This window comes from Alexandromys fortis, unplaced genomic scaffold (assembly GCF_014885135.2).
Source record: "Alexandromys fortis isolate MF-2015 unplaced genomic scaffold, M_Fortis_MF-2015_v1.1 scaffold_21, whole genome shotgun sequence".
NCBI lineage: Eukaryota > Metazoa > Chordata > Mammalia > Rodentia > Cricetidae > Alexandromys > Alexandromys fortis.
Window position 1 is genome coordinate 1,581,580 of NW_026067905.1, and position 24,224 is coordinate 1,605,803.

The 24,224-nt window shown below is 42.8% G+C and overlaps 1 protein-coding gene and 1 long non-coding RNA gene across 2 annotated transcripts in view; both read left to right on the plus strand.

Moving 5' to 3' along the window:
- LOC126497343 (uncharacterized) overlaps nt 1-24,224 on the plus strand; it is a 249,664-nt gene that overhangs the window by 67,762 nt on the left and 157,678 nt on the right. The gene's annotated exons all lie outside the window — the stretch shown is intronic.
- Nucleotides 1,063-22,363, plus strand: Ldhb (lactate dehydrogenase B). The gene is made up of 8 exons (XM_050135297.1): nt 1,063-1,213; nt 3,582-3,715; nt 7,775-7,892; nt 10,651-10,824; nt 13,800-13,973; nt 18,509-18,626; nt 20,110-20,233; nt 22,004-22,363. Exons 2-8 carry the CDS (start codon nt 3,587-3,589, stop codon nt 22,169-22,171), a joined length of 1,005 nt encoding a protein of 334 aa, XP_049991254.1. The 5' UTR covers nt 1,063-1,213; nt 3,582-3,586; the 3' UTR covers nt 22,172-22,363.

Consider the following 24,224-nt stretch of genomic DNA (forward strand, 5'->3'; position numbering starts at 1 on the left):
TTCAAACCCCAAGACTTGGCATACACTAAGCATGCGCCCTACTGCTGCTCCCCACCCCAGCTACTAACACCTTTATATCAAAGCAGCGCCTTTTCTTCAATTTCCAGCGTTCCTTCTGTCCCCCAGTAATGTGCCAGCTCCACCCGGACTCCCCCAGATTTTCAATAAATTGGGCCTAGAAGCACCCCATGAACACCGCGTTCTATTCCTACTTCCGTCTTCAAAGGCTTGGCAGAGGAGAGCTCTATTTATAGAGTTAGCAGTCCTTCACAAGATCTACACACTTAGAGAAAACAAAAGGCAAATCCTCACGCGCTGGAGTCAGTAAGATAGCTAGAGAATGGGGAAACAATTTATCTTAAGAAAACACAGCTGCCCCAATCTTCAGAACACCTCTCCACGCAGTAGTAAGGACCCAGGCTCTGGGCTGGGTGAGAAATTACTGAGCATGTGGGAAGACAGAACTATGAAGTGCAAAATCAGGCCCCTTGGTTTTCGTAGGCAGCTATTAATTGAAGCAGATGTGGGGAGAGGGGAGGCCAATGTCTTATCGAAGGAACTTGAACATGACGGGCAATATTTAGCTTTCTTCTGTTTTTAGTTTTTGTTTGAAACAGATTCTTAACAGGAGGGTCCAGGCTAGTCTCAAACTCCTGGCTTTCCTCTGGACTCCGCATCCCCACTGCTGGGATTCCAGGCATGCGCAAGACCCTTGCTCTGATGTGAGTTCTAAGAGAGTTCAGAATCACGGGGGTCTTTCTGAGGGATGGACCAGCAGCAGCATCTTAACCGAGGAGACTGGTCTAAAATTGAGTCTAAATGCAATCTAGACACAGATTTCTATTTGCGCAAGATGGGGACGACCCAGAAGGGCCTGAGAGGCAGGTTTAGGCGACTACTGCCACAGTGAGAGCCAGACCTCAAGCTGGGAGAAAGCCGCGGCTGCCAGAAGGTGACCTCCAACTTTTAGAGAGGGAGCGGGGGAGAGCGTGTGCTTACTGCAGCCTTGTCCTTGAAGGGGATTGAGCGAGCCGAGGGGAGTGGTAGACCCAGCTCGGGTTTCCAATCACAATAGAGAAAGCTAGGAGGCTGGAGGGCAGCGGCCCCGCCTCCTCCACCTCCTCCTCCTTGCAGATCTAGGATCTGCGGTGCAGTCTGCTGACTTTGCGGTGGTTTTCCTTCCTCAGCCCGAGGCCGAGTCTCTTCTTGTCCGGTAGGTTTGACCCAGGACCCCAAAGCCTGACTCACAGAACAGCAGGGTGTATGTTGGGGGTAGGGAGCGAAGAGGCGTAATCGGTTGGCGGAACAGGAGGAAGGAGCTAGGACACATCCACCTTCTGGGGCCTTTGCCTCTGAGCATCGCAGCTCCAGCCTCTTTCTGACTGGCGGTTTTTGGCGAGCAGGGAGCAGAGGTGGGCAGGAGGTTGGGGCTGAACTCTGGGCTCGATCTGCATCCTGCAGGCTGGTCCCAGGCCTGTGTGCTATTGGGGGAGAGACTTGTACAAACGTAAGTGAACCTAGTCCTACCAAGTCCTTGGTTGGCAGGTGGCGGACGCATCACTCACCTGCTGGGGTGCAGGCTGGGGGCACGCGCCTAAGTGCCAGGGACTCCAGCTAGACAAGTTGGTCCTGTGAAGGTTAGAAGGCCTTGCACCTAGTGATGGATTAAGTTCCCTGCGATTGTAGGAATGGGAATAAAGCAAAGTTCAGTCCTAAACGTCTGGCTTCATCCCCGACTCACGCCCTCCCCCCCCCNCCCCCCCCCCCCCCCCCCCCGGGTACCTGCGCTTGCTGTGCCTCTTAGATGCACTTAGGTTTTGTTTACTTCTTGCGTTCAGTGTGCTAGGCCTAGACTTGCCTCTGGAGACTTTATCCGAGATGTGAGCTCTGCTGCCTCCCTCGGGACCCGCTTTGCACAGGAGAGGTGGCCTGTGGGCCGCGAACCGAGGGAGCCCCAATCTGGGGTGGAAATTAGAGGAAAAACCTGGGCTTTAACAGTTAAAACAGAAAGATCCTCTCCGGAGGGGATCTTAGTCCCTGACTCTTGTTCAAGTCCGCAGAGGAGTGGATGTGGGGGACCCTGAGACTGGCGTGTTTTGTTTGTTTGTTTCAATTTATCTCTCCCTACAGTCGCTTCTCTGATTTGACGCCAGGCCTGCTACAATGCTTACCATTTCCTTTTTATTTTCTACCACTGTTGGGCGCTGGGAGGAGAATGTGTACTTTTCTCGACACAGCTGAGTCTGCCTGTGCTTGCTGGATCTTCAACAGTGTGGCTTTTGAAATTGCCCAAACCGATTTAAGATGTTTTCAGGACAGCCCAGCTGGAGAAAGCTTCTGCTTTCCCTTTCTGGATTCACACACACACACACACACACACACACACACACACACACACACGACAGGCTCTCAGGAATCTCAAGATTTCACTGTGTGACTGTGTGATGGAGTCTGACCTTGCCCTCCCCTGATCCTCTTGCCTCTGTCTCCTAAATGCTGGGATTCCAGGCCTTCCTAATGCTTTCTGGAACCTACCTAACAGATTTTAAGCCAATTAACAAAAATAAACTTGGTGTGGGCAGGGGTTGGGGAGGCTGTGCTTTTCTTACTGGAGAAAGACAGCCGCTCTGTTGAAGCCGCTTAAAATCCAGGGTCTGTTTGAATTCGTTAAGTGCTTTGTCCCAGCCCTTTGGAGACATTTGTCTTTGTGTCCACCAGGAAGCTGCAAACGTGATTCCCTAAGGCAAAATAACCCCTGAAGTGGTACAGTTTGGAGAAACGGTTTAAAATAAACTAACAAGCTACAGACTACAATAGTCGTGATTGACTCCAGCTACTTCCTTCCCAACTAAGGGGTCTTCACACAACAGTTACAAAGCCAGGTTTTGCCACTTGGCTCTTCAGGGGTTAAAGGTGAAAACGGCTGTAGGATGAACAGGATGGGCTAGGAACAGGATGATGACCAGCACCTCAGCTGTGATAAACTTAGCTAAAGAGCAACAAAGTAATCAGCATAGGTTACTAAATTTGATACTTGGTGGTGAAGGAGAAACTTGTGAGGATGGCAGGGCAGCACCGAACATTTCATGAGATTTAAAGCACAAAACTCAGGCTTTGCCCTCCCGGAGGGAAAGTAATTATTTATAATGGGAATTATAATCATTTCTGTTGGCTTATGAAAAGCTATAAATATAAGTTAGCCAGTTAACATGGTGGTACATAAATTTCTTGTAGGGACAATGGAAAGAACTAGCTTATTTAAGTCCAAATGTCCCTACCCTTTAGCCAGTAATGAGCGGTTATAACAAAAAAGGCCATTGGAGTGATGATGGCAACTTAATTGCGTGCTTGGAGTCCTCTGCCCAGGAAAGAACTTTTATTTTAAGCTCCTAGAGAATTTTCCTGTGTTTAAATCATCCCTTAGGTGAGATGTGGTTCCCGCAAATGCATTCTTTGTTTAGACCACCCTGATGTTCCTTGTTGCGCTGCACTTTACTCTGGTATTGAAGCTCTGCCGTTTTAGGCTGTTTCTCACTCAGATTCCACTCCTGGAAAATGCACTGATCACCTTTTTCTTGTAGGCAACATGTCAACCCTTAAGGAAAAGCTCATTGCCCCAGTGGCGGAAGAGGAAGCGGCTACCCCGAACAATAAGATTACTGTTGTAGGTGTTGGACAAGTTGGAATGGCGTGTGCTATCAGCATTCTGGGAAAGGTATGTTTTAAGAGCAAGAGAGGTCACGCGTGCTGTAGGAATGCATGTTCCAGCTGCACAGCCTAAAGACAACCCTCAGCAATCTGAAATAACTTGGAGGGTCACGCTGGCTTATCTTTCAGTACTTGAACACTACCAGAGGGCTCTGGCCACTCTGTGTGACCACCCAGGGATTTCTTGACAGTGCCATAGTCGTGTGGTGTCCCCCATCATATTCATATTTAAAATCCTCCATGTTGTCAAAATCACATCTGTTATAGCTGGTTTTGCCTCGATCCAAGACAAGTATTTTATATCCTTACCATGCTTCTTTTTCTCTGTCTTGCAAGCCTTTGACTTTTTTTTACTGGTCCAGGTCAGTTTCGGGGCATCAGTATATGCTTTTTGGGGACTTCTTTGTGATTAACCCAGTTGTATCCGTTGGGTGGGGGTCATATCAGGAGGACAGCATGGTAACTTGGCCTCATTTCTATGGCAATAAACTGAGACTTGTGGTTGAATGAGTGACTGGAAAATTCAGACGCCGTGGTCTCTGCTTTCTCTTCTTAGGGAATTTTTATAGAGTGGCTTGTTGAAGGAACGTCTTACTAGTCTCAAATCTTAAACCTATGGCTTTATTTAGAAATGATTTCAAACTTAAAACAGAAAATTTGTAAAAAATTATCTTAATAAATCAGCATTTCCATGTATGCATCGTTCAGATTTGCCAGCCCTCTGCATTTTGCCGTCTTCTCCCCCCTCTTCTCCTCCCTCTCCTTCCTTTCATCTCTCTTACCTCCTCCATTATGTGTATATGTATGTATACATATATGTATGTATGTGTATATGTATCATGTATGTACTATGAGTTTCCTAAAGCATTTGAGAATATCTTGGTGAGATGAAGCTTTCTAAGCCCCCCAGCATGTCTTCTAAGAACAGGACAAATTCTTACATAATCATTGCCGTCCACAGCTCTCGGCATCAGTTTTAAGGCTGACTTTGTGTCCCCAGACTTACTATTCCTTTCGCCGCCCACCTGCCTAGACTCTTGGTTGCGCTTACAGATAGCCCTTGTGGTTCACATCACTGTTTCTTTCCTTGTTTCTCTGACTTTAGTGACTTGAGGCCTTGCTGGTTCTGAGAGCGTCCTTACATGTAGGAAGAGAGAAGCAATGCTTGCAAGCAGCACCTCCCCCGCCACAGAGTACACTGACTCTTTGTGCTGAGGCTTCCCGAGTACCTCTGAGCAAGCATATTCCTTCTGTTTGTGAAGTTTAATGGGCTGTTGTTGTTTTGTTGGGGACTGAGCACAGGAACTCTTCTGTATGCTAGATGAGCATTCTACAGCTCAGTTCCTGGGTGCGTTCCCAGCACTTTTTATTTTCATTGCTTTTGAGATTCTATGTGTATCCCACACTGGTTTCAAAGTTGTGGTCCCTCCTGCTTCCACCTCTTGAATGTTGAGATTAGGGGTATGTGCCGCAAGACCTGACCCCAAACTTTAGGTTCTTTCTCTTATTTATTTTATGTGTATGAGTGTTTGCCTGAATGTATGTGCATTCATGCTTGAGGAGGCCAGAAGAGGGTGTTGGATTCCCTGGAACTGAAGTTACAGATGGTTGTGAGCCACCATGTGAGTGCTGGGAATCTAAACTGGTTCCTCTGCAAGAGTAGCTTGTGCCATCTCTCCAGTGTGTAAATTTTAAATTCTAAAGGATCAAATTGTGAATCTTTTAACTGACAAATAGTTATCAAAGAACTGATCAGTGTGTGCTGTGCCCTTTTGCTTGTTTTTTTCTAGCTGCTTTTAATTGGCTAGATACCTATGATGTGTGATAGTCTCCTGAATTATAGGGGTTGTAAATGGTCTTAATTGAGTGTTCACTCTTTAGTCAGAACAAAAACAGTTGAGCTTACATTTTTTAAAAAAAATTAAAAAAAAATAAGTGCATGCCAATGCTAGTAAACTGCTTTATTCTAAACAATTGATAGATTAAAAAAACTTTGTGTGGGGGGGGTAGATGCTACTGTTTTGCTGTGGGGTCTCCTTCAAACCAGGCTGGCCTCAATCTCATGACAGTTCTGCATCAGCTCAACCTTCCAGATGCTGTAATTCTTGGCCCATAACACTGCATCCTCCTCACAGAGAACTTTTCTTTTCCTTGTTTTGAGACAAAGTAACTGAGGCAAGAGAAATAATGTCACTTGTCCATTGTCACATGAACTGTGCGTATGGCTATCCCTCCACGTATCTGACAAAAAACTCTAAAGTTGACCATAGAGATAACATGCGCTCAGATAGAGAGCATTCTTGCAGCGCGCAGGGCCTTGGATCCAGTTCCTCAGCATCACAAAATAATGAACTTATTTGATGTGAATAACCCACCCAGTGCCACAGAAGCACAGGACATGGGAGAGAACTGTAGCCCTCGGTCCTGCAGCCCACTGCGGCTGCTCAGAATATCTTAATACATATCCCTAGGCTAGGACAAGCTCAAAAATGAAAATTAGCAAATGGTACTTCCCCATTTGGTTAATTATTTAAAAAGTTATATCTTTTCCTCCCATAAAAATCTCATACTTAACCAGAACTTGAATATAAAATTGCTGGTATCAAATACCAACCCATTGATGTGAGTCACTTATTAACTAAGAGGCAGAATTCATAACTACATCCATTCCTCTTGAGATTAAAAAGATTTCTACATTAGCATTCTTGGCTTCCAACTGGTCTTGCTCCTTAATAGTTTATTTATAGTCACAGGAAATGCATGAGCTATGGAAATGTAGGTAGAGAGATTTGAGTCATCCGCAGCATCAGTCCTTGGCCATGCATCTCTTTGTGTATCTCTACTTGTGGAGGGTGTGCGGCACACACAGTCGGCTATATTCAGCGCTTTGGTTGTTTTTTTAGGTGCTGACTCTCCTGCTTCCTTCAGCTAAACATGCACTTCAAAGCTAATTCTCTACACCCACTGATGCAGAGGCACTGACATCCTGTGGTGTGCTTTCTGACATAAGCACTGGATTGTGTTGTACTGTTACTAAAAGACGATTGGAATTGCTGGTGCTGGGTGTGGTTACAGACTATATTAGGTTATTATTAAGTGAGAAGGTCCTAATTTAGAATTAGAAAATGAAAATGAGGATGTTGTGGGCTTAGATGCTGCGTGTAGAAGAACAGTTGTCTTTAAAAGTTCTCCAAACACGTATAAGTAAGAAGGTATATAAAAGTTTGTGTCCATATTTGATACAGAGCTGTCTCCCCGTGCTTAGGGATTGGTTCCCGAGGACTGGCTATTTATCCTAAGACTTGACTGCCGTTCCTGCCAAGTTAAGCATTCTAGGGTTCAACCACATTCAACTCCAATGTGAACTCACCTTTGGAGATTTAAATCGATTACCCCTCCCATAAGCCCTCTGAACTATGATGACATCAAAACACACTTCAAATGCTGTTCTGAGTCAGTCTTTATCATCTGTCTTTGTCTCTCTCATAGATATGTGTGTGTTCATATATGTACATATTTGTTCATATATATATATATGTTCATATATGTACATAATGTGTAGGCAATGTATCTTTTAATGAACCAACTTAATTTTCACGAGGAATCTTTGTAATTTCTCTTGAATGTTATTGAAGACCAAACACCAAAGTTGAGGATTTTAGACATTGGGTGCTTAGCCATTTGTAAAAGACTTCTTTAGGATATATTAGTGCTAAACCTTCCTTGTGTAACTTAGGGTGCTATTTTTATACTCAAATTCTTGGTGAGCAATTCAAATGAGAAGGTGTGTTACTTTCCCTCACAGACCATCATGGCAGAGAAGGCATGTTTATTTATATCTCTGTAGATCAGGCTGCAAAGATAAGGTGGGAAGTAAAGCCAGCTATAATGTGGACCCCAAGCCTATCCCCAGTGGCCCCCTTGTCCAGTGAAGCTTCATGTCCTCAAGGTTCTACTTTCCACAGACAGCTCTGCTAGCTGGAGCCGCGTATTCAGAACATACAGCCTGTGGGAGACTTCATACTCAAACCGTGATAGGAACGAATGTCTGCTTTTGTGTTTCTAGTCCCTAGCTGATGAACTTGCCCTTGTGGATGTCCTGGAAGACAAGCTCAAAGGAGAGATGATGGATCTGCAGCATGGGAGCTTGTTCCTTCAGACTTCCAAAATCGTGGCAGATAAAGGTAGGTCGTTTCTTTGCATGCTACAAGGGATCTTACGTGAAAGAAATTTTATAATGGATAGATGGTGGGGATGTACCCTCCAGCATGACAAACTGATCATTTACTTTTGATTTATTGCTATTACTACCTGTGGTGCTGATGCCCAGGGCCTTGCTGGATGCGGAGTAAGTGCCCAACATCCCCTGAGGTATACTTTATCCTAAATTTTGTTTGTTTGTTTTTTGGGTTTTGTTGTTGTTGTTTGGGTTTGGTTTTGAGGCAGGATTTCTTAGAACTTGCTCTGTAAACCAGGATAGCCTTGAACTCACAAATCCACCTGCCTGTGCCTCCTGTGGGCTAGGATTGAAGATGTACGCCACCACCACCCAGTTAAAACTATTTTTTTAAACTAGAAAAAGTTGCAATTGTGGGGTGATTGTTTTTATAATTGCAAACGACAAAATGCTCATGATCTGTTTTAGTAATTTCATATACTACAAAATTGCCATCTACCTAGAAATGGTCCCCTATTTAATTTACAATTTGTTCTCAATTCTACTTCTTGTAGAATGTATAGTCATTAAAAATGAGATTCTTCTCCATTTCTACTGTGGCCATATCACCAGGAGAGAATCTCAGGCTGTGATGTGTGGAGTTGTTTACTGTCTGTATTGGCCTTGGACATGCCAACCTTTTTGCATCAGTTTCTAGAAATCTGTTTTCTGGAGATTTTGCTTTAGATGCACAGAGCGTGTGAACACGTTCTGTCTGAGAATCCCTGTAGAATGTGGTCCTGTGTGCCACATACCAGCAGTCATCTTTGTCAGCTTTACTTTACAAACACATGGTTTTTATTCATTTCGCTTGCTTGAGACAGAGCTCATGGAATCCAGGTTGCCTTGAACTCACTATGCACTTGACGCTGGCCTCTTCTAGCTGCCAGGATTATAGGTGTGCAGGGCTGTGCTCAGCAGTGCAGTTTGTTTTCTGAAGTAAAATTTGCGTGTTTTCTTTTCTTTTTTTTTTAATCATCTTTACCTTTTAAACGATTATATGTAATATCTGTTTTCAAGTAATCTGCATTTCCTTTGTCCCAGAATTGTTCTCTCGTCCCTCAGCTCCCATGGAAGAAGCTAGCTAATGGCTGTTACTTATGTAGCATTCAGAGTCCTGCGTCCTGTGATTGGTTTGTCATTCCACCTTCAGAACACAGTCGGAGATAAGACCAGTCCTTGCATCTTATGGGAAAAGACTGTTAATCTTCTGCATTAGTGATGGGAATGAGCTGTTGTGTTAGAATTTGCTGACTGCATCAACACTTCCTTAGCAGAAGAATAAAATATTCTACGAAAATTAATACCACTAGAACATAAATAATCTTCCCTAACAAATATGTGACAACCAGGTATGGTGGCACACATCTATAATCCCAGCACTCAGGAGGCACAAGCAGGCAGTTCTAGGCCAGCCTGGTCTACATAATGAGTTCCAAGCCAGACAGGGCTGCAGAGTGAGTGATGGGGAAGCTCAGCCAATCACATTCTGTCTTGGGGGTGTGTTGTCCTAAGGCCAAAGAATACAGATAAATCTTGCGGGTGCGCTCTCCACTCTCTTTGGTTCCCTGCGCTCATGGAGTTCACGGGATCTTTGGTTGTGTAAGTTTTTCCTTTTTCCTCAATTATTAAAAACTCAATCTTTTGTATTGAGCTGGTCTGATTATTTATCAATTGACCACACACCTACAAGTAGACTCTTAAACACGCGTACATGCACGCCTTTACATACTGTAGACGTGTGTATGTATATGTATAATACATATGTGTGTAACTCACACTGGCCTTGAATTCATGGCAATTCTCCTGGCACAACCTCCTGAGTGCTGGCGTTAGAAGTGTGTCCCATCCCTTGGTACACGGACTATTAGAAATCAAAATTTGATTTCCAATCCAAACTTAACACTTTTCTTTTCCTTTAGAGATATCAGCAGCATTATATGGCTGAAGAGAAACTTAAAATTGAGTTTTGTTTGTCTTGCGTGTTGCTAATAGGAATATGCAAAACCGTAATTTCATGGCGATTGTGGAAAGCCTGTCTGCTGGGCTGCCGGCTCACTGACATGTTTCAGTTGTTCATGGAAATCCAATGGACTTCTTAGCCACAGACATACTTTAGGGCATTTCCCTGGTTCATCATTCGCCAGTTTTAAAGTGGGGTTGCTTCATTGTCTCTCAGGGAAGAAAAAATGCAGCTGCAGAAGCTTGAACCTGAAAATCCTTTTTTCTTTCTTGTTTGTTTGTTTTGAGACAGGGTTTCTCTGTAGCTTTGGAGCCTGTCCTGGAACTAGCTCTTATAGACCAGGCTGGCCTCAAACTCACAGAGATCCACCTACCTCTGCCTTCCGAGTGCTGGGATTAAAGCCGTGCACCACCACCCGGCTCTGAAAACCTTTAAATAGGGGCTGGAGGAATGGCCCAGTGTTTAGTTGACTACTGTGTGCTGCTCTTCCAGAGGACCTAGGTTCGGTCCACACTACCTGTGTGGGCAGCTCACAACCACCTGCCACTCCAGCTTCAGAGGATGCCCTCATCTACACACACACACACACACACACACACACACACACACACACCTTTTTAAACACAGTCTTTTAATACAGAAACTTTAACTCGTGTAAGTTCTGAAGAGTTCTGCATGGTGAAGCTTCCAGAGCATGCCATAGATGGTCTGTTTGGCCCAGGAGTTGAATTTAAGGTTCCTTCTCTTGCCATATCTCTTCAAGATTACTCTGTGACAGCCAATTCTAAGATCGTGGTGGTGACCGCAGGAGTCCGTCAGCAGGAGGGAGAGAGTCGACTCAACCTGGTGCAGAGAAATGTCAATGTGTTCAAGTTCATTATTCCTCAGATCGTCAAGTACAGCCCTGACTGCACCATCATTGTGGTGTCCAACCCAGGTACTAACGCGGGGCTTTAACTGTGACGGTGGCTTGTCTGGTTCTGTTCTGTCTGCTTCGCCTTTGGGGACTTTGTTTTGGGTTCGCTTACCGGCAGAGTTGGTTCGCATGTCTTCTGTTACTGGTGCAGAAAGATGGTGTTTGCAAAACAGATGGCTCCATCCCAGGCCAAATGTTTAAAAATGTGAGTTTTGTATGGTGGGGTTTCAGCTTTTTGTTTCATCCGTTGTGAGCTGTAGAGCTGGAAGGCATTTGCTAATGCTGTAATGATGGAGCTGGGCAATGACCCTGCAAAATATATGTTATGAAAGTGTAAGGACCTGGGTTTGGATCTATAGCACCCACGTAAAATGCCATGCTTGGGGACACACAGTTTTAATTTCAGTGCCAGGAAGATGGCAACAGGAGATTGCCTGGCACTCATTGGCCAGCCATCCTAACCAAACTCGCCAACTCTGGATTAGTTAATAAGACAGGGAGCAACTGAGGAAGACTCATAGACCTTTGGCCTTCACACTCGCACAGGTGTGTGTGTGTGCTCTTGTGTGCACACACTCCAGTCCCTGACACCACCTCTTTTAGCCTAATAATAAAAAGTATATGATGCCATTGTTTACGGATTCTGCTGGGCCATCAGACTAGGGTAAAAGTCAGAGTGGATTCATGAAGCAAAATCTACACCACCAAGTTGCCACCGAGCCATTCATTTGAATTGATAAATCAGGACAAGAGACAAAATAGTCACATCTCCCAAAGGGGCTTGGAGAGAATGACTTGGCAGTTAAGAGCCCGCAGCTGCCTTTGCAGAGGACCCAGATTCAATTCCCATCACCCACATGTTGACTCACAACCATCTGTAACTCTAATTCTGGGGGATCTGATGCCCTTTTCTGGCCTCTGCGTGTGGCATATGGATGTATAGGTATATAAACACACATAAAAGAAAAATAACTAAAACTTTCTAAAAACAGAATCAGCTTGTAGAACCTGCTATCAATCGTTTTTCTGTCACCGTCTTGCAAAGAAAGTGATTTTGAAATGGCCGAGCTGGTTTTTGTTTGACATTTTCTTGCCTTAGCTTTTTTTCTTTCTGTTTCTAAAAAGAACGTTTTATAAAAACAATTTCAGGTTTCGAAGGTAAATTTTACTTTATCATGTGCCATAACAAATGGCTAAAGTTCCATCTCTGTCACATGCACACACACACACACACACACACACACACATATACATGCACATGCACACACGCTTGTTTTGGGGTGCAGGGGGGATTGAACTACATGGTAGGTAAGTATTCTCTCGTTGAGCTGTGTCCCCGCTCAGGTCAGTGTCACACATCTTTGGTCTGTAGTTTATCATCCATGTTACTGCGTGATGGGTGCGCATACACAGAATGCTGATAAAATGGTAGCGCTGTCTCTGACCCTTCCTTGGAGGATTGTGAAGAAGCTTGGGGATCACTGCAGTTCCCTTAGTACTGGGAGTTGGGACCTGTTAGGAGACCATTTCTGTATTCTTATTCTTTATGAGTATAGATTGGGGCTTCCTGAATGGTTCAGTCATGTATGTAAACATGTGCACCAGGTCACTGTAGGACAGAAGTGGCAGAAAGCTAGCCATATTATTCCATATCCACGTCCTGTTTCAGTAGTCACTAATTATATCACTCCCACAGTAAACCTTCCAAGTCTGAGTCTTCAGGGAACTTCTATAGGGTGGGAACAGTGTCTGCGGGGTGGGGGACCACTTCTGCATGGGAGGAGGAACCATGTCTGCAGGGGGGAATCACTTCTGTAGGGGGAAACCACTTCTGCAAGGTGGGACCGCTCCTGCAGAGTGTGTGTGTGTGGGGGGGCCATGTCTGTAGGGGGACCACTTCTGATGCATTCAAGTTGGCATACGAAGGCATTATCCAGTCAGAGTGCACTTAAAATACCTTTGCGGGGCTGCACAGAGGAGTGCAGTCGGGGGGGATAACCAGATGCACTGTGGGCTTCTTTCAGACAGTGTGCGTATTTCCTTTTCTTTCCAACATAGCCTTTACCTTCTGTGACCCAGCAAACGTCTTTACCACTCTGCCACACGGGGGTGAAGGTTACACAGCAGCTGTCCAACCATGAGACAGTGAAGACATGAATTTCATGATAACTTGTTAGACAATATCGTACTCAAGAAAATGCATCCTGGCAGCCCTTGCTAACCTAGAAGTGGCATTGTTTGTGATGACAGCCCCCACAGCCATAGATGGTTAGAACTGGGGGCAATCTAAGTGAGTACGTCAGTGTCGTGTTGCTGTTAGAGACATGACTGAGACAACACTTATAACAAAATAAAGCATGTAATTGGGGCTGACTTACAGTTTCAGAGGTTTAGTCCATTATCATAGCAGGAAGCATGGCAACCCGCAGGCAGACACAGTGTTGTAGCAATAGCTGAGAGTTCTACATCCTGATCCATAGGCAGAGCGAGGGAGCCTGAGCCTGGCATGGGCTTTTGAAACCTCAAAGCCCACTCCCTACTGACGTGCTTCCTCCAGCAAGGCCACACATACTCCAATAAGGCCATACTTAGTCCAACAAGGCCATGCCTCCTGATTCTTCTGATCATTCCCTGGTGACTAAGCATTCAACTACATGAGCCAATGGGGGACATTCTTATTCAAGCTATCCCAGTGAGGGCTGAACCAGCCCTTTTTCTTTCTTTCATGGTAAAGTTCATTGACTTGTAAAGTTCCTAGGTAATCTTATGTCAAATAATAATACAAGTGCACAGTTTTTACATATTTTACATTTACATTTTCTTTACTAATGCTTCATTCTAATCTGTCTGAACCTGAGTCTGAAAAGTTAAGTTACAGACTTTTTTTTTTAGGTCATATCTCATGTGAGAGATGGGCATGTGGAGAGGGAGAAGCCAGAATACCTTCTAATTGGTTCAGCCGTTCAAATTTACTTTCCTTTTTCTAAAATATCTAGTGGACATTCTTACTTATGTCACCTGGAAACTAAGCGGGTTACCCAAGCACCGTGTGATTGGAAGTGGATGCAACCTGGATTCTGCTCGGTTTCGCTACCTTATGGCTGAGAAGCTTGGCATTCATCCCAGCAGTTGCCATGGTTGGATTCTGGGTGAACATGGTGACTCCAGCGGTAAGAAAATGATTCCTTTGTGCTTCTGGCTTATGCAGACTATTCTTTTTTTATTTCAAACTTTAGTTTTATATGCTTTGCTATATTTCAGAAAGAATTCAGAAATAGTATAGTTGTATTTTTGACTCTATTCCAGTTTGCTTTTGCTGTCATCTGTTCATCCATCCACACATCCATCCATCCTCCCATCCATCCTTCCATCCATCCATCCTCCCATACATCCTCCCATCCATCCATCCTTCCATCCACCCATCCATTCATGCATCCATCCACCTTGCTATCTTTTTTTTTTTCCTTTGGTTGTTTTATAGACAGGGTCTTACTATGGAACTTTACAATGTAGCTGTTCTGGAATTTGCCATGTAGACTAGGTAGGCTTTGAACTCACAGAGATCTGCCTCTGCCTCTCTAGTGCAGGGGGTAGAGGTATGTGCCACCATGCCCAACTTCATCGAGCTATTTTTAAAACTATCTGTATGTGAACATCTGCACACATGTGGAAATCCGAAGACAACTTTGGGAGTTGCTTTCCTCCTATCACAAAGTTAGGCCATCAGTCTTGGCAACAAACACCTTTACCTGCTGAGCCAGCTTGCCCGCCTCACTGTGTTTGCTGTCCCCCATTATATCATAGTCACCATGTTATTTTCTCCAAAAATCCTTGAATTTGTGATTTTTTCTATTCTATCTTTCCCTCCTCCTTCATGCTTTACTTTGTTCTGTGGTTTTGCTTTTGTTTTTCATGCAGTCCAGTTTTGCCTAAAATTCCCAGTATCAGAAGATAACCTTGAGCTCTGATCCTCCTGTCTCTGTCTCCAGATTGCTGGGATCAAAGCCTGGGGGGGGGGGTCTTTTTTTCTTTTATTTTTTCCTGTACCACAGTGCAGGAAGCAAAATCAGGAAATGTAACACTGAGCCAATATTTAACCCATGGGCCATTTGCAAATGTCACCCTCTGATGTCCTGTGGGCCCTTTTCCCCACCTGGATCCATCCTGACATCTTGAGTTGTATCTCATTCTGTTTCCTGAGTCTCCTTTAGTCCGGAGCAGTTCTTGATCTGTGTGTCTTCATGATGTTGACATTATTGGAGTACAAATATCCATCCATGTCTGTTTCTGAAGAGTTCAAGGTTATGTTTCCAGATAAATATTGCACAGGTTCTGGGGCCTCTGCCGTGTTTTCCCATGGGTGTGCAGTACTTTGGTCTCCTTAGTGTGTCAATTTTGTCTTAGAGCAGTGTTTTTTTTTTCCTATTCCCTTATTGACCTGTATTTATACAGAATGAGAGAAAAGTCATTCTTGCTTGGGCACAGTTAAATAGATCCATGGTTGTTGGAAGGGGGCCGCTTGTTTGTTCCAGCCTCCCAGAACCAAAATAATTACACAGAAACTGTATTAATTTCATCACTGCTTGGTCCATTAGCTGTAGCTTCTTATTGGCTAGCTCTTACATCTTATTTAACCCATCCAGGATTCAGTTTAGTTTTTCCCACCTACCTAAGTTCTGCCCTAACAACAGGCCAAGGCAGTTCTTTTATTCACCAATGATAGTCACAGCATACAGAGGGAAATCCCACATCACCTCCCCTTTTTTGTTTAAATAAGAAGGAGGGTTTTAACTTAAGCAAGTAAAATAACATATAGCAAAGCAGGTATTAAGCAATAATTACAGTTACAATATTTATATCTATTTTATCATTTACCATAATTAAGGAAAGCTATATTATTACTATCTACTCTCGAACTCCATCAAAGACTCCAGTAGGATATATTACCTAAGTAAACAGGAAGTGCATTAAAAGCAACTTCCAAAACTCTAGAATTGACAGAGACATCTCACTATCTGGAAAGTCACCCAAAGTTCTTCTGTACCATTAGGGCATCCATCTTTAGCCTACAGAGCCATGGTATCCAGCAGAATTTTCCATAAAGCAGAAAATTTTAAAGATAGATCTGCTATATTGGCAGTTTGCTAGTCACATTTTTGTGTCCTGCAGAATGTCTGGCAGACTGTTTCATGAAACAAGAACTCCAAAGGACAGTCTTACCTTTAGGCAAGTTTAGCAGTCATTTTTCTGTGGGTCCTGCATGTCCAATTAAGCAGTCCAGGCAAGAGCAGTTTCTTATCCAAATTGCTAACAAACTCCATAAAGAGCCTCTTTTGATGCCCATCATTTTTTTTGAAGTAGATTGGTGCTGCCAGGAGCAGATGTGTCATAAAAGTCCTAAGATTTTAAACATTTTAAATGTCATATTCTGTAGTCTTTGAAAGTTTTGAAGAATGCCTACCCATCTGAAATACATAACTGTCCATCCAGAAAATCTAACATGACTACAAGCTTGACTATTATAGATGATTATCTATTAACCTTTATTTCTTAATTATACATTACATTTTAAAATGAACTACACAATCACAAGATATAAAAAAATTGACCTCAAATTTTATCAGTAAACCAAGATCAATACCAATGCAAATCTCTAGCATATCCCCCTTTAAATGTAAAAAAAAAAACATTTATAAATAATATTTAGGAATATGGGCACAATTCTTCTCTAAACTGCTTTCTGCTGTTTATTGGGCAAAATAATTTTTAAAGGGTTGTTTAAGGCAACCTTTTGGGCCTTGGTCCATCAAACCACATTAGTCTGGAAGCAATCCATAGATTCTCATTTTCTGTGGAAACGAAAGAAGAACCTTTTTTCCAAAGCAACATATCCTTAGAACCATATTTTGAATTTAAGATACTTTTAAAATATATATGTTGGTTCAGCTTAGAAGCCCATACAGTGAAATGTCTCTCTGTACTTAGCTCATTCGCAATCAAAACATAATAATATACATAATCCGTCTCTCTTTGTATATCTTATCTTTACATGGCTTATTTATTTTTACTCTGTTACCTTTTTTTACAAGTTTAATACTTATTTTATTATCTTTATTCCTTTAATCTATTACTATCTGTACTCTTTTATATTGCATTTACTATCTCTTTACTCTTTTTTTCTCTCCCAAGCCTATGTACATTTTTAAACACTGTGTCTCATTTAGATGTCTTTTCCATCTTGATTTGTCTTTATTGTATATCTGTAATTATTTTTTGACCAGAATTGCTTCTTAAAATGTTAAGCCCTTCTTATAAACTTAAGTGGCGCCATTGCTAGAGGAAATACAGCACTGCCTGCTTGTCCTGCCCAGCCCAGCATGGTGGAGCTGTTTGCTGCCTCTGAGAGCCAGGCTCACAGCTCCATTTTTAGGCACACAGTGGGTCTATGTCTCCACAAAGCAAGTTGTAGCATTCTTCTCACAGACTCCATTTAAATGCTCCTTGGCTGGATCTCCTGAAAGAGCCAGAGGTCATGCTAGCAGCACAGCCCAGAAAGCCTGCATTTCAAAACCACGGCTACCACTGAGTCAGGAAAACCTCTCTGTAAGGAGCTGCGGCATACCACCAGCAAACAGTGAGAAACGGTGTTAAACTCCGTATTTGTTTTCTCCACCTACCTAAGTTCTGCTCTATCAACCGGCCAAGACAGTTCTTTTTTTCACCAACGGTATTCACAGCACACAGAGGGGAATCTCACATCACATGGTGTTCCTTAAAGTCCATGAGGATGTCTAGTTGGCCTGAAGCAGTAGAAACCATGGACCATGAGGGTCTTACTTGGTCCCTAGCAGTTTAGCTGCTTTCTTTGTGTAATTGCACTGAACTATACCTGAACCCTCGTTCATACTGTGAGTCACACTTTTGGAGTGTGAGACTGAGGTTTCAAAGTCCAGTTCCTATGTTTGTTTGTAGACATTCTCCCCTAAATTATGGAGACCCTAATTTATATATTAGTGTTCTTTTATAATAACTGTTTTTGTGTATAATTACCATAGATCTTTTTTTTTTCTTAAGAAGAATTGGGCTTTTGTTACCAAACAATCCCCAGTAGAGATGTTTATATTTCTAAAATTGAGAGTTTAGGATGGTCCCAAACTATAATCTCTTGTGATTTTTTACCAACCTAGAGATTTGGAAAGAATTTCAAGTTCTCTGTAAATTATACAGTGACTGTTTTGAACCACATATGTTGAGAGTGAAAAGGTCAGTACTAGGGACTGGAGGCATGGCTCAGCAAAGAGCAGTCGCTGCCGTGGCAGAAGGCAGAGGACCAAGTTCATAGCACTCACATTAGGTGGCTCACACCTGCCTGTCACTTCAGCCCCAGTTGCTTCGACTCTTTCTTCTGGACTCCTCGGGTACCTGTACATGCTCATACAAGTATATACATACATACATACACACACATACATACATACATAATAAAAATTATATATGTGTATGTACACATGCATTATATATATATGTATATATATAGAAGGTCAGTTTGTTGCTAGTTGAAGCCAAGTATGAGAACAAATACTCCCTCCAAAGGGGATGAAAACTCTACTAGAGTCAGATGCCACTGAATATAGTACCAACTGGTGTTGGGATAATTTGCATCAGAGTTGAGATCTGAGATAAGAAAGTTTTGTTTTTCCCACAGTGGCTGTGTGGAGTGGGGTGAATGTGGCAGGAGTCTCCCTTCAGGAGCTGAACCCTGAAATGGGAACAGACAATGACAGTGAAAACTGGAAGGAAGTACATAAGATGGTGGTGGACAGGTGAGTAGAGGTGACCCCACCTTGGTGAGTTCTTGTCCTGTACTGGAAGGTAAAACTCTAAGCTGTTTCCAGACAGCCTGCTCAGGAAGCTCCTCCCCTGATGAGTCTCTTTAAGAAGTAGGCAGGATTAATTTAGGCCAGTCAGATTTGCTGTGCAGGTATCTAGAGAAAGCTGCAATACAAATCCAGCTGTAGCAGTCAACATGGAGCTGCCTAGAGAGAGGGCCTTCACTGTGTTACCTGTCAACCAATAAGGTAAACCTGGACCCTGTTAGTCAAATAACCATGTGCACACACAGTCAGGCAAATTGCTGAAAGTATTTACACAGCACTGGTCTTACTGCCCTTCACCATACCCCACCCCCTTAAAAAAGTCTCCCACATTAATTTTGTTTTCTAAAGCCATTCCTCTCGGTTTCCAACTATTCTCTTTCATGATTGTTGTGTCCCAACAATGTATCACTTTGAAATGCAGCCAAAAATGCAGGCTTGGATTCTTCTGGTTCCAATACCCAAGCTGACTATCATACTGGAAGCCATTTAACCTTCAGAGTTATCTATCACCCCTCTTCTCCTAGATGCATTAAGTATAGGTTATAGTCATTGATAATCATGTTAGTTGTGTATAGTGTAAGACCCTGGAGACTTGTCAAAATGAAGCCACATGTTACATACAGGGCTTTATCACTGACAAGGGTTCAGTTATTTGCAAAGGGTTATTATTTGCAAAGTTCTTGCAGAAAAATTGCTACCTCAAATATGGAAGTTTTACTTAGAATGACTCTTCTTGGAGATTTTGACTGAGTAGTAAAAATAAATCTACATGTTAAAAATTCCTCAGATTTTTCAGTGCTTTGATTTTATGAATGAAGTTACTGCTCATTTGAGTGATGGCTTGTCTTGTCTTTCACTGTTTCCTAAGTTGAAATACACATCTTTGTAAATCAATGGTCGTGGGAAATGTATGGTTTTAGGGACTGGAGAGATAACTTATCAATCAAGAGTATGTACTGCTCTTGTAAAGGACTGGAGTTAAGTTCCCAGCACCCACAGTGGGTGACTCATGATTGCCTATAACTCCAGCTCTAGGGGCATCTGATACCTCTGACCCCTGGATACTGGCACTCATGTGCACATGTACCCACCTGCACATACAAACGCACAGACAGATGGTGCACATGCATACATTTTTAAAAAATCTTGAAAAGAGAGTGAATATTCATAACCATCATGGCTTTGTAAATATCCACTGATACCTGTGTATCACTCTGCCATGTAGTCCTTACATTTTTACAGCTTTTATTTGTATATTAATTTACTTAGTATTCATAAAACAACTTACAAAACAAGTGTATGTTCTCCTTTACTAAGAGGAACTAAAGCCAGAAAAGTTTAGAAATTGGCCAAGATGACCATTAGAGACAGAGCAGGTGTCAATTCATTGTCAGGTTCAATGATCTCTCAAATGGTTTCTTTTCCTAAGTGCCTACGAAGTCATCAAGCTGAAAGGATATACCAACTGGGCCATTGGGCTAAGTGTGGCTGACCTCATTGAGTCCATGTTGAAAAACCTGTCTCGGATTCACCCTGTGTCTACGATGGTGAAGGTGAGAGAAACCGCTGCGGGAAAAAGTAGCAGCATGTCTAGTCTCATGTTGTATAAAGAGATTCATCTAGACAAAGACAAAGAAGCTTCAGTCCACAGTTACTTCTGCATTTACAGTTTATAGAAACATAGTTGATCTCTTCCCAACCAAAGTCTAAGGCAAGAACACTTAACTTTGTAGGAGCTAAAGTGTCTGGTAACGTTTTCTGAGAAATCTTCCTTGTGTGCCGTAAAAACTATTAACCATGAGTCCTGTTCAGAACCTGCCTCTACTGTACTATTAAAGAAGCATATACGAGGTCCATTTTAAGCTTATGTAATAAACCGTAGGCAGTTTTTCATGGCGCACTTGATAATGTAGCAAATCTAGTTTAATTCAAAAACTATGAAGCAAACATACAAAAGAGGCCAAAAGAACCTGAAGCCAGGGACTGGATGTAGGTTTGGTTTCCCAGTTCTGCTGAAATCAGGTGTGGTTGTGCAGATCTGAGCACTGCGGATGTAGAGACAAAAGGATCAGAAGTTCAAAGTCATCCTCAGTTACATGGCAAGTTTGAGACGAACCTTTACTGCATTACTTAGTTGGAATAAAATCCATCCAAGAAAAGCAAAGTTATATTAAAACAGCATATGTAGCAAGTGAGTTGTTTCTACATGTCAGTGCCAAGAATGGAAAAAAAAATATGGCAAGTAAGTGGGATCCCCAAAAGTAAGCTAGCTGGCTGGGGAGCTGAATTGACAAGCTGTCATTTCAAAGGGGAGTAAAGTGAAGAGCCATCAAGGAAGACACCTGCTGCCAACTTCTGACTTCTACATGCACACACTGAAACACGATGCACACATGCATGCCCACACATACAGAAAGGTAGTTAGGTGTACAGCATGGCACCAGATGTTTGGCTTAGGGTACTATGGGCAGTTTATAAAGTGAGTATGGGTCAATTTGAGTAATTGTTGACTTCTTTAGGGTGCCTAGAGAAGAATGTTTTTATTTTATCTACTTTGGTGTATGTACAAAAATGTTTGAGGTTAATAGTTTTAAAGATTAAGATAACTATAATTAATCAATTAGTTATATAGGGAAATTGAACCCATAATTAATTCCCTTATTTAAAGAACATTTGAGAGAGAGTTAAAACTGTTTCCTCAGCACCTCTTGATGGTATTGTCACTCCAGTTCCAGGGGATTTGATGCCCTCTTCTGGCTTTTGTAGACACCTGTACTCATTGGCACACATAAATTCACAAAAGCACACACAAGAAATAAATTTTTGTTGTTTTGTTTTTCATGACAAGTTTCTCTGTGTAGCCCTGGCTGTCCTGGAACTTGCTCTGCATAGTTTAGCTTCAACAATCTGTGTACTTTTGCCTTCCGAGTGCTGGGGTTAAAGGCATGTGCCACCCCAGGCACAAACAATATAAAAATGAAAAAAAAAATGAGTTGATGGAAAGTTATCCATTAAGGGACATCATTGAAAGTCATTTAAAGACTCCTATAACAAAGCGTATTTAAGCAGAATGTAGTATTTGACTTAAAAACTAGGTTCTGACTACATTCTTGTAACTAGTTTTTTTGCAGTGTAAGTTTGTATAGTCTATAAATATGAAAATGATTTCAAACCCCAAAGATATATGGACATATGGACCAGTTAAATGAAAAATAGGAGAATGTGTTCACCAAATCTACAGTCATCTGTATTCAACATAACTCCGCTGATCATTTTGTACCATGACCTCATGCCTTGTCTGAATGCTTTTGTTGCTCTCATAGGGGATGTACGGCATTGAGAACGAAGTCTTCCTCAGCCTCCCATGCATCCTCAATGCCCGAGGACTGACCAGCGTCATCAACCAGAAGCTGAAAGATGATGAGGTTGCTCAGCTCAGGAAGAGTGCAGACACCCTGTGGGACATCCAGAAGGACCTAAAAGACCTGTGACTGCCAGGTTCTAGGCTGTAAAATCCAAGCCTCCAAAGTCACTAACCGTGAACCTTTAGTCTTCTGCCTTGTCCATAGGTTACAATTTGCTTCTCCTCTGACATGTGATATGAGCTCACAGATCAAAACCCAGACTTGTTTGATGTTTGCACTAGAAGCTCTTGAACAAATAAAGTTAGACATTGCAGCATGCTTCCTTGTGTCCTTTCCTCTAGGCTGTTTGAGATGGTGTCTCAGGACCTTTGTAGCTAGGGCCAGCCTTGAACTTGACCTTCTGGCTTCTGCTTCCCTGGTGATGAGATACAATATACAAGCTCACTTTGTATGCTTCTCCTCCTTTTTTTAAATGGCCCTTCCTCTGCCTTCAATGTCCCTAAATTCTGCCATCTCTGTTTCTGTAACCTGTCTTAGAGTCAGCACTAGAATATTCACTCATAGTGTGTTCCATGATTTTCCATGTCTTGAGAATATGGTTACAAGTTTTGAAGAGTTTTAATTATGGCTATGTGTAGATATGTGCACATGTTGTCACAGCCACCAGATACCGTGAAGCTGGAGTTACATGTGGTTGTAAGTTAACTGATGTCAACCCTGGGAACCATGCAAGGGTCCACTGCAAGGGCAGGCAGAACATACTCTTTGCCCCTGAGCTATCTTTCAAGCTGTGGCTACAATTTTGATGGTATAACTAGAGAAGTAATGCATATAAGTGTGTGTGTGTGTGTGTGTGTGTGTGTGTGCTCACATGCTCACGTGCGTACCTTTTTTATAAAATCTCCCATTTTAATTCTCTGAAAGGAAGAAACTGTTCTGTGAAATTGGGAAAGACTTATGTTGGAGTTGCTTTTGATAGTGAAGGAAAACGAATGTTTAGGTTGAGTCACCCAGTCCCAGGTGTCAAGAAGACAGCACAATAGAGAAATGAGACAGAGATAGAGACTGATACACATGGGTTATCTAAGACTCAGCTTGGGGATGGTTAAGAGCCATTATAACAACCCTGGTGTGGTAGTTTGAATGTGTTTGCCCCACATAAGCTCATGGGGCTATTAGGAGGTGTGGTCTTGTTGGAGGAGCCTGGATGACACACATCTTTAATCCAGACTTAGAGGCTGGAGCACACACCAATCTAGACTGCAGTGGACACCTTTAATCTGGGCCACACTTTCTGTTGGAAGTGTCACTGTAGGGGTGGGCTTTGAGGTCTTTTTCTCAATCTTTACTCAGCATGACACTCAGCTGACTTCCTTTTGTCTACAAGATGTAGCACTCTGAGCTCCAGCACCAGGTCTGCCAGCATGCTACCATGCTCTACTTCATGATCATAATGGACTGAATCTCCAAAACTGCAAGTGAGCCACCCTCAATTAAATGGTTTTTTTTTTTATAAGAGTGCCATTGTAATTATTCAGCCACAGATAAGGCTGCACTTCCGGGTTCTAAAGGCAGGCATGTGCGGACAGGCCCTCAGGCACAAAGGGCCCCTGCATGACCCATGTGCACACATGCATGGTTACATCTACGTATGACTCAGCTAAAACCCTTGCACACATGTATGAGTCGCTCATCATCTGTGTCATCAGTGTATAACATAGTCACGCCCACCCCCTGTGTGCATGTGCTAAGCAGCTTTTAAAAGCTGGACACGCCACCCCCCCACCTCTCTGCACATGGATCCCGAGGCCTGTATGCACACCCTCTAATAAACTCCTAAGTGGGTTTGTGTTCCGTGTTTCCTTCTCACTCGCGCCAGGTAATTTCAGTCATGGTCATGGTATCTCTTCAAAGCAATAGTAAACCCTAACTAAGACACCTGGGTTTGAGAGTCAGCTCTGTTCTGGACTGACAGTGGTCTGAGCACATTACCTGCCGTCTAATTGAACTAAAGCCTTAATTCCTTCATCCATGTGCAGTGGTGGTAATGGTTCCTTTTCAATATGAATGGTTTACCCTATTTTGAAGCTAGGCAAATGCTTGCCATTGAGCTGTATCCCTAGCCAAAGATATGTAAATAAAATGAGAAAATTATATAGAACTCTTAGTACAAGGTGTG

Coding starts and splice junctions, on each gene's coding strand:
- Ldhb (XM_050135297.1), top strand. CDS start 3,587: ATGTCAACCCTTAAGGAAAAGCTCATTGCCCCAGTGGCGGAAGAGGAA. Junction 10,825..13,799: donor CATTGTGGTGTCCAACCCAG/GTACTAACGCGG, acceptor TAAAATATCTAG/TGGACATTCTTACTTATGTC. Junction 13,974..18,508: donor TGAACATGGTGACTCCAGCG/GTAAGAAAATGA, acceptor TTTTTCCCACAG/TGGCTGTGTGGAGTGGGGTG.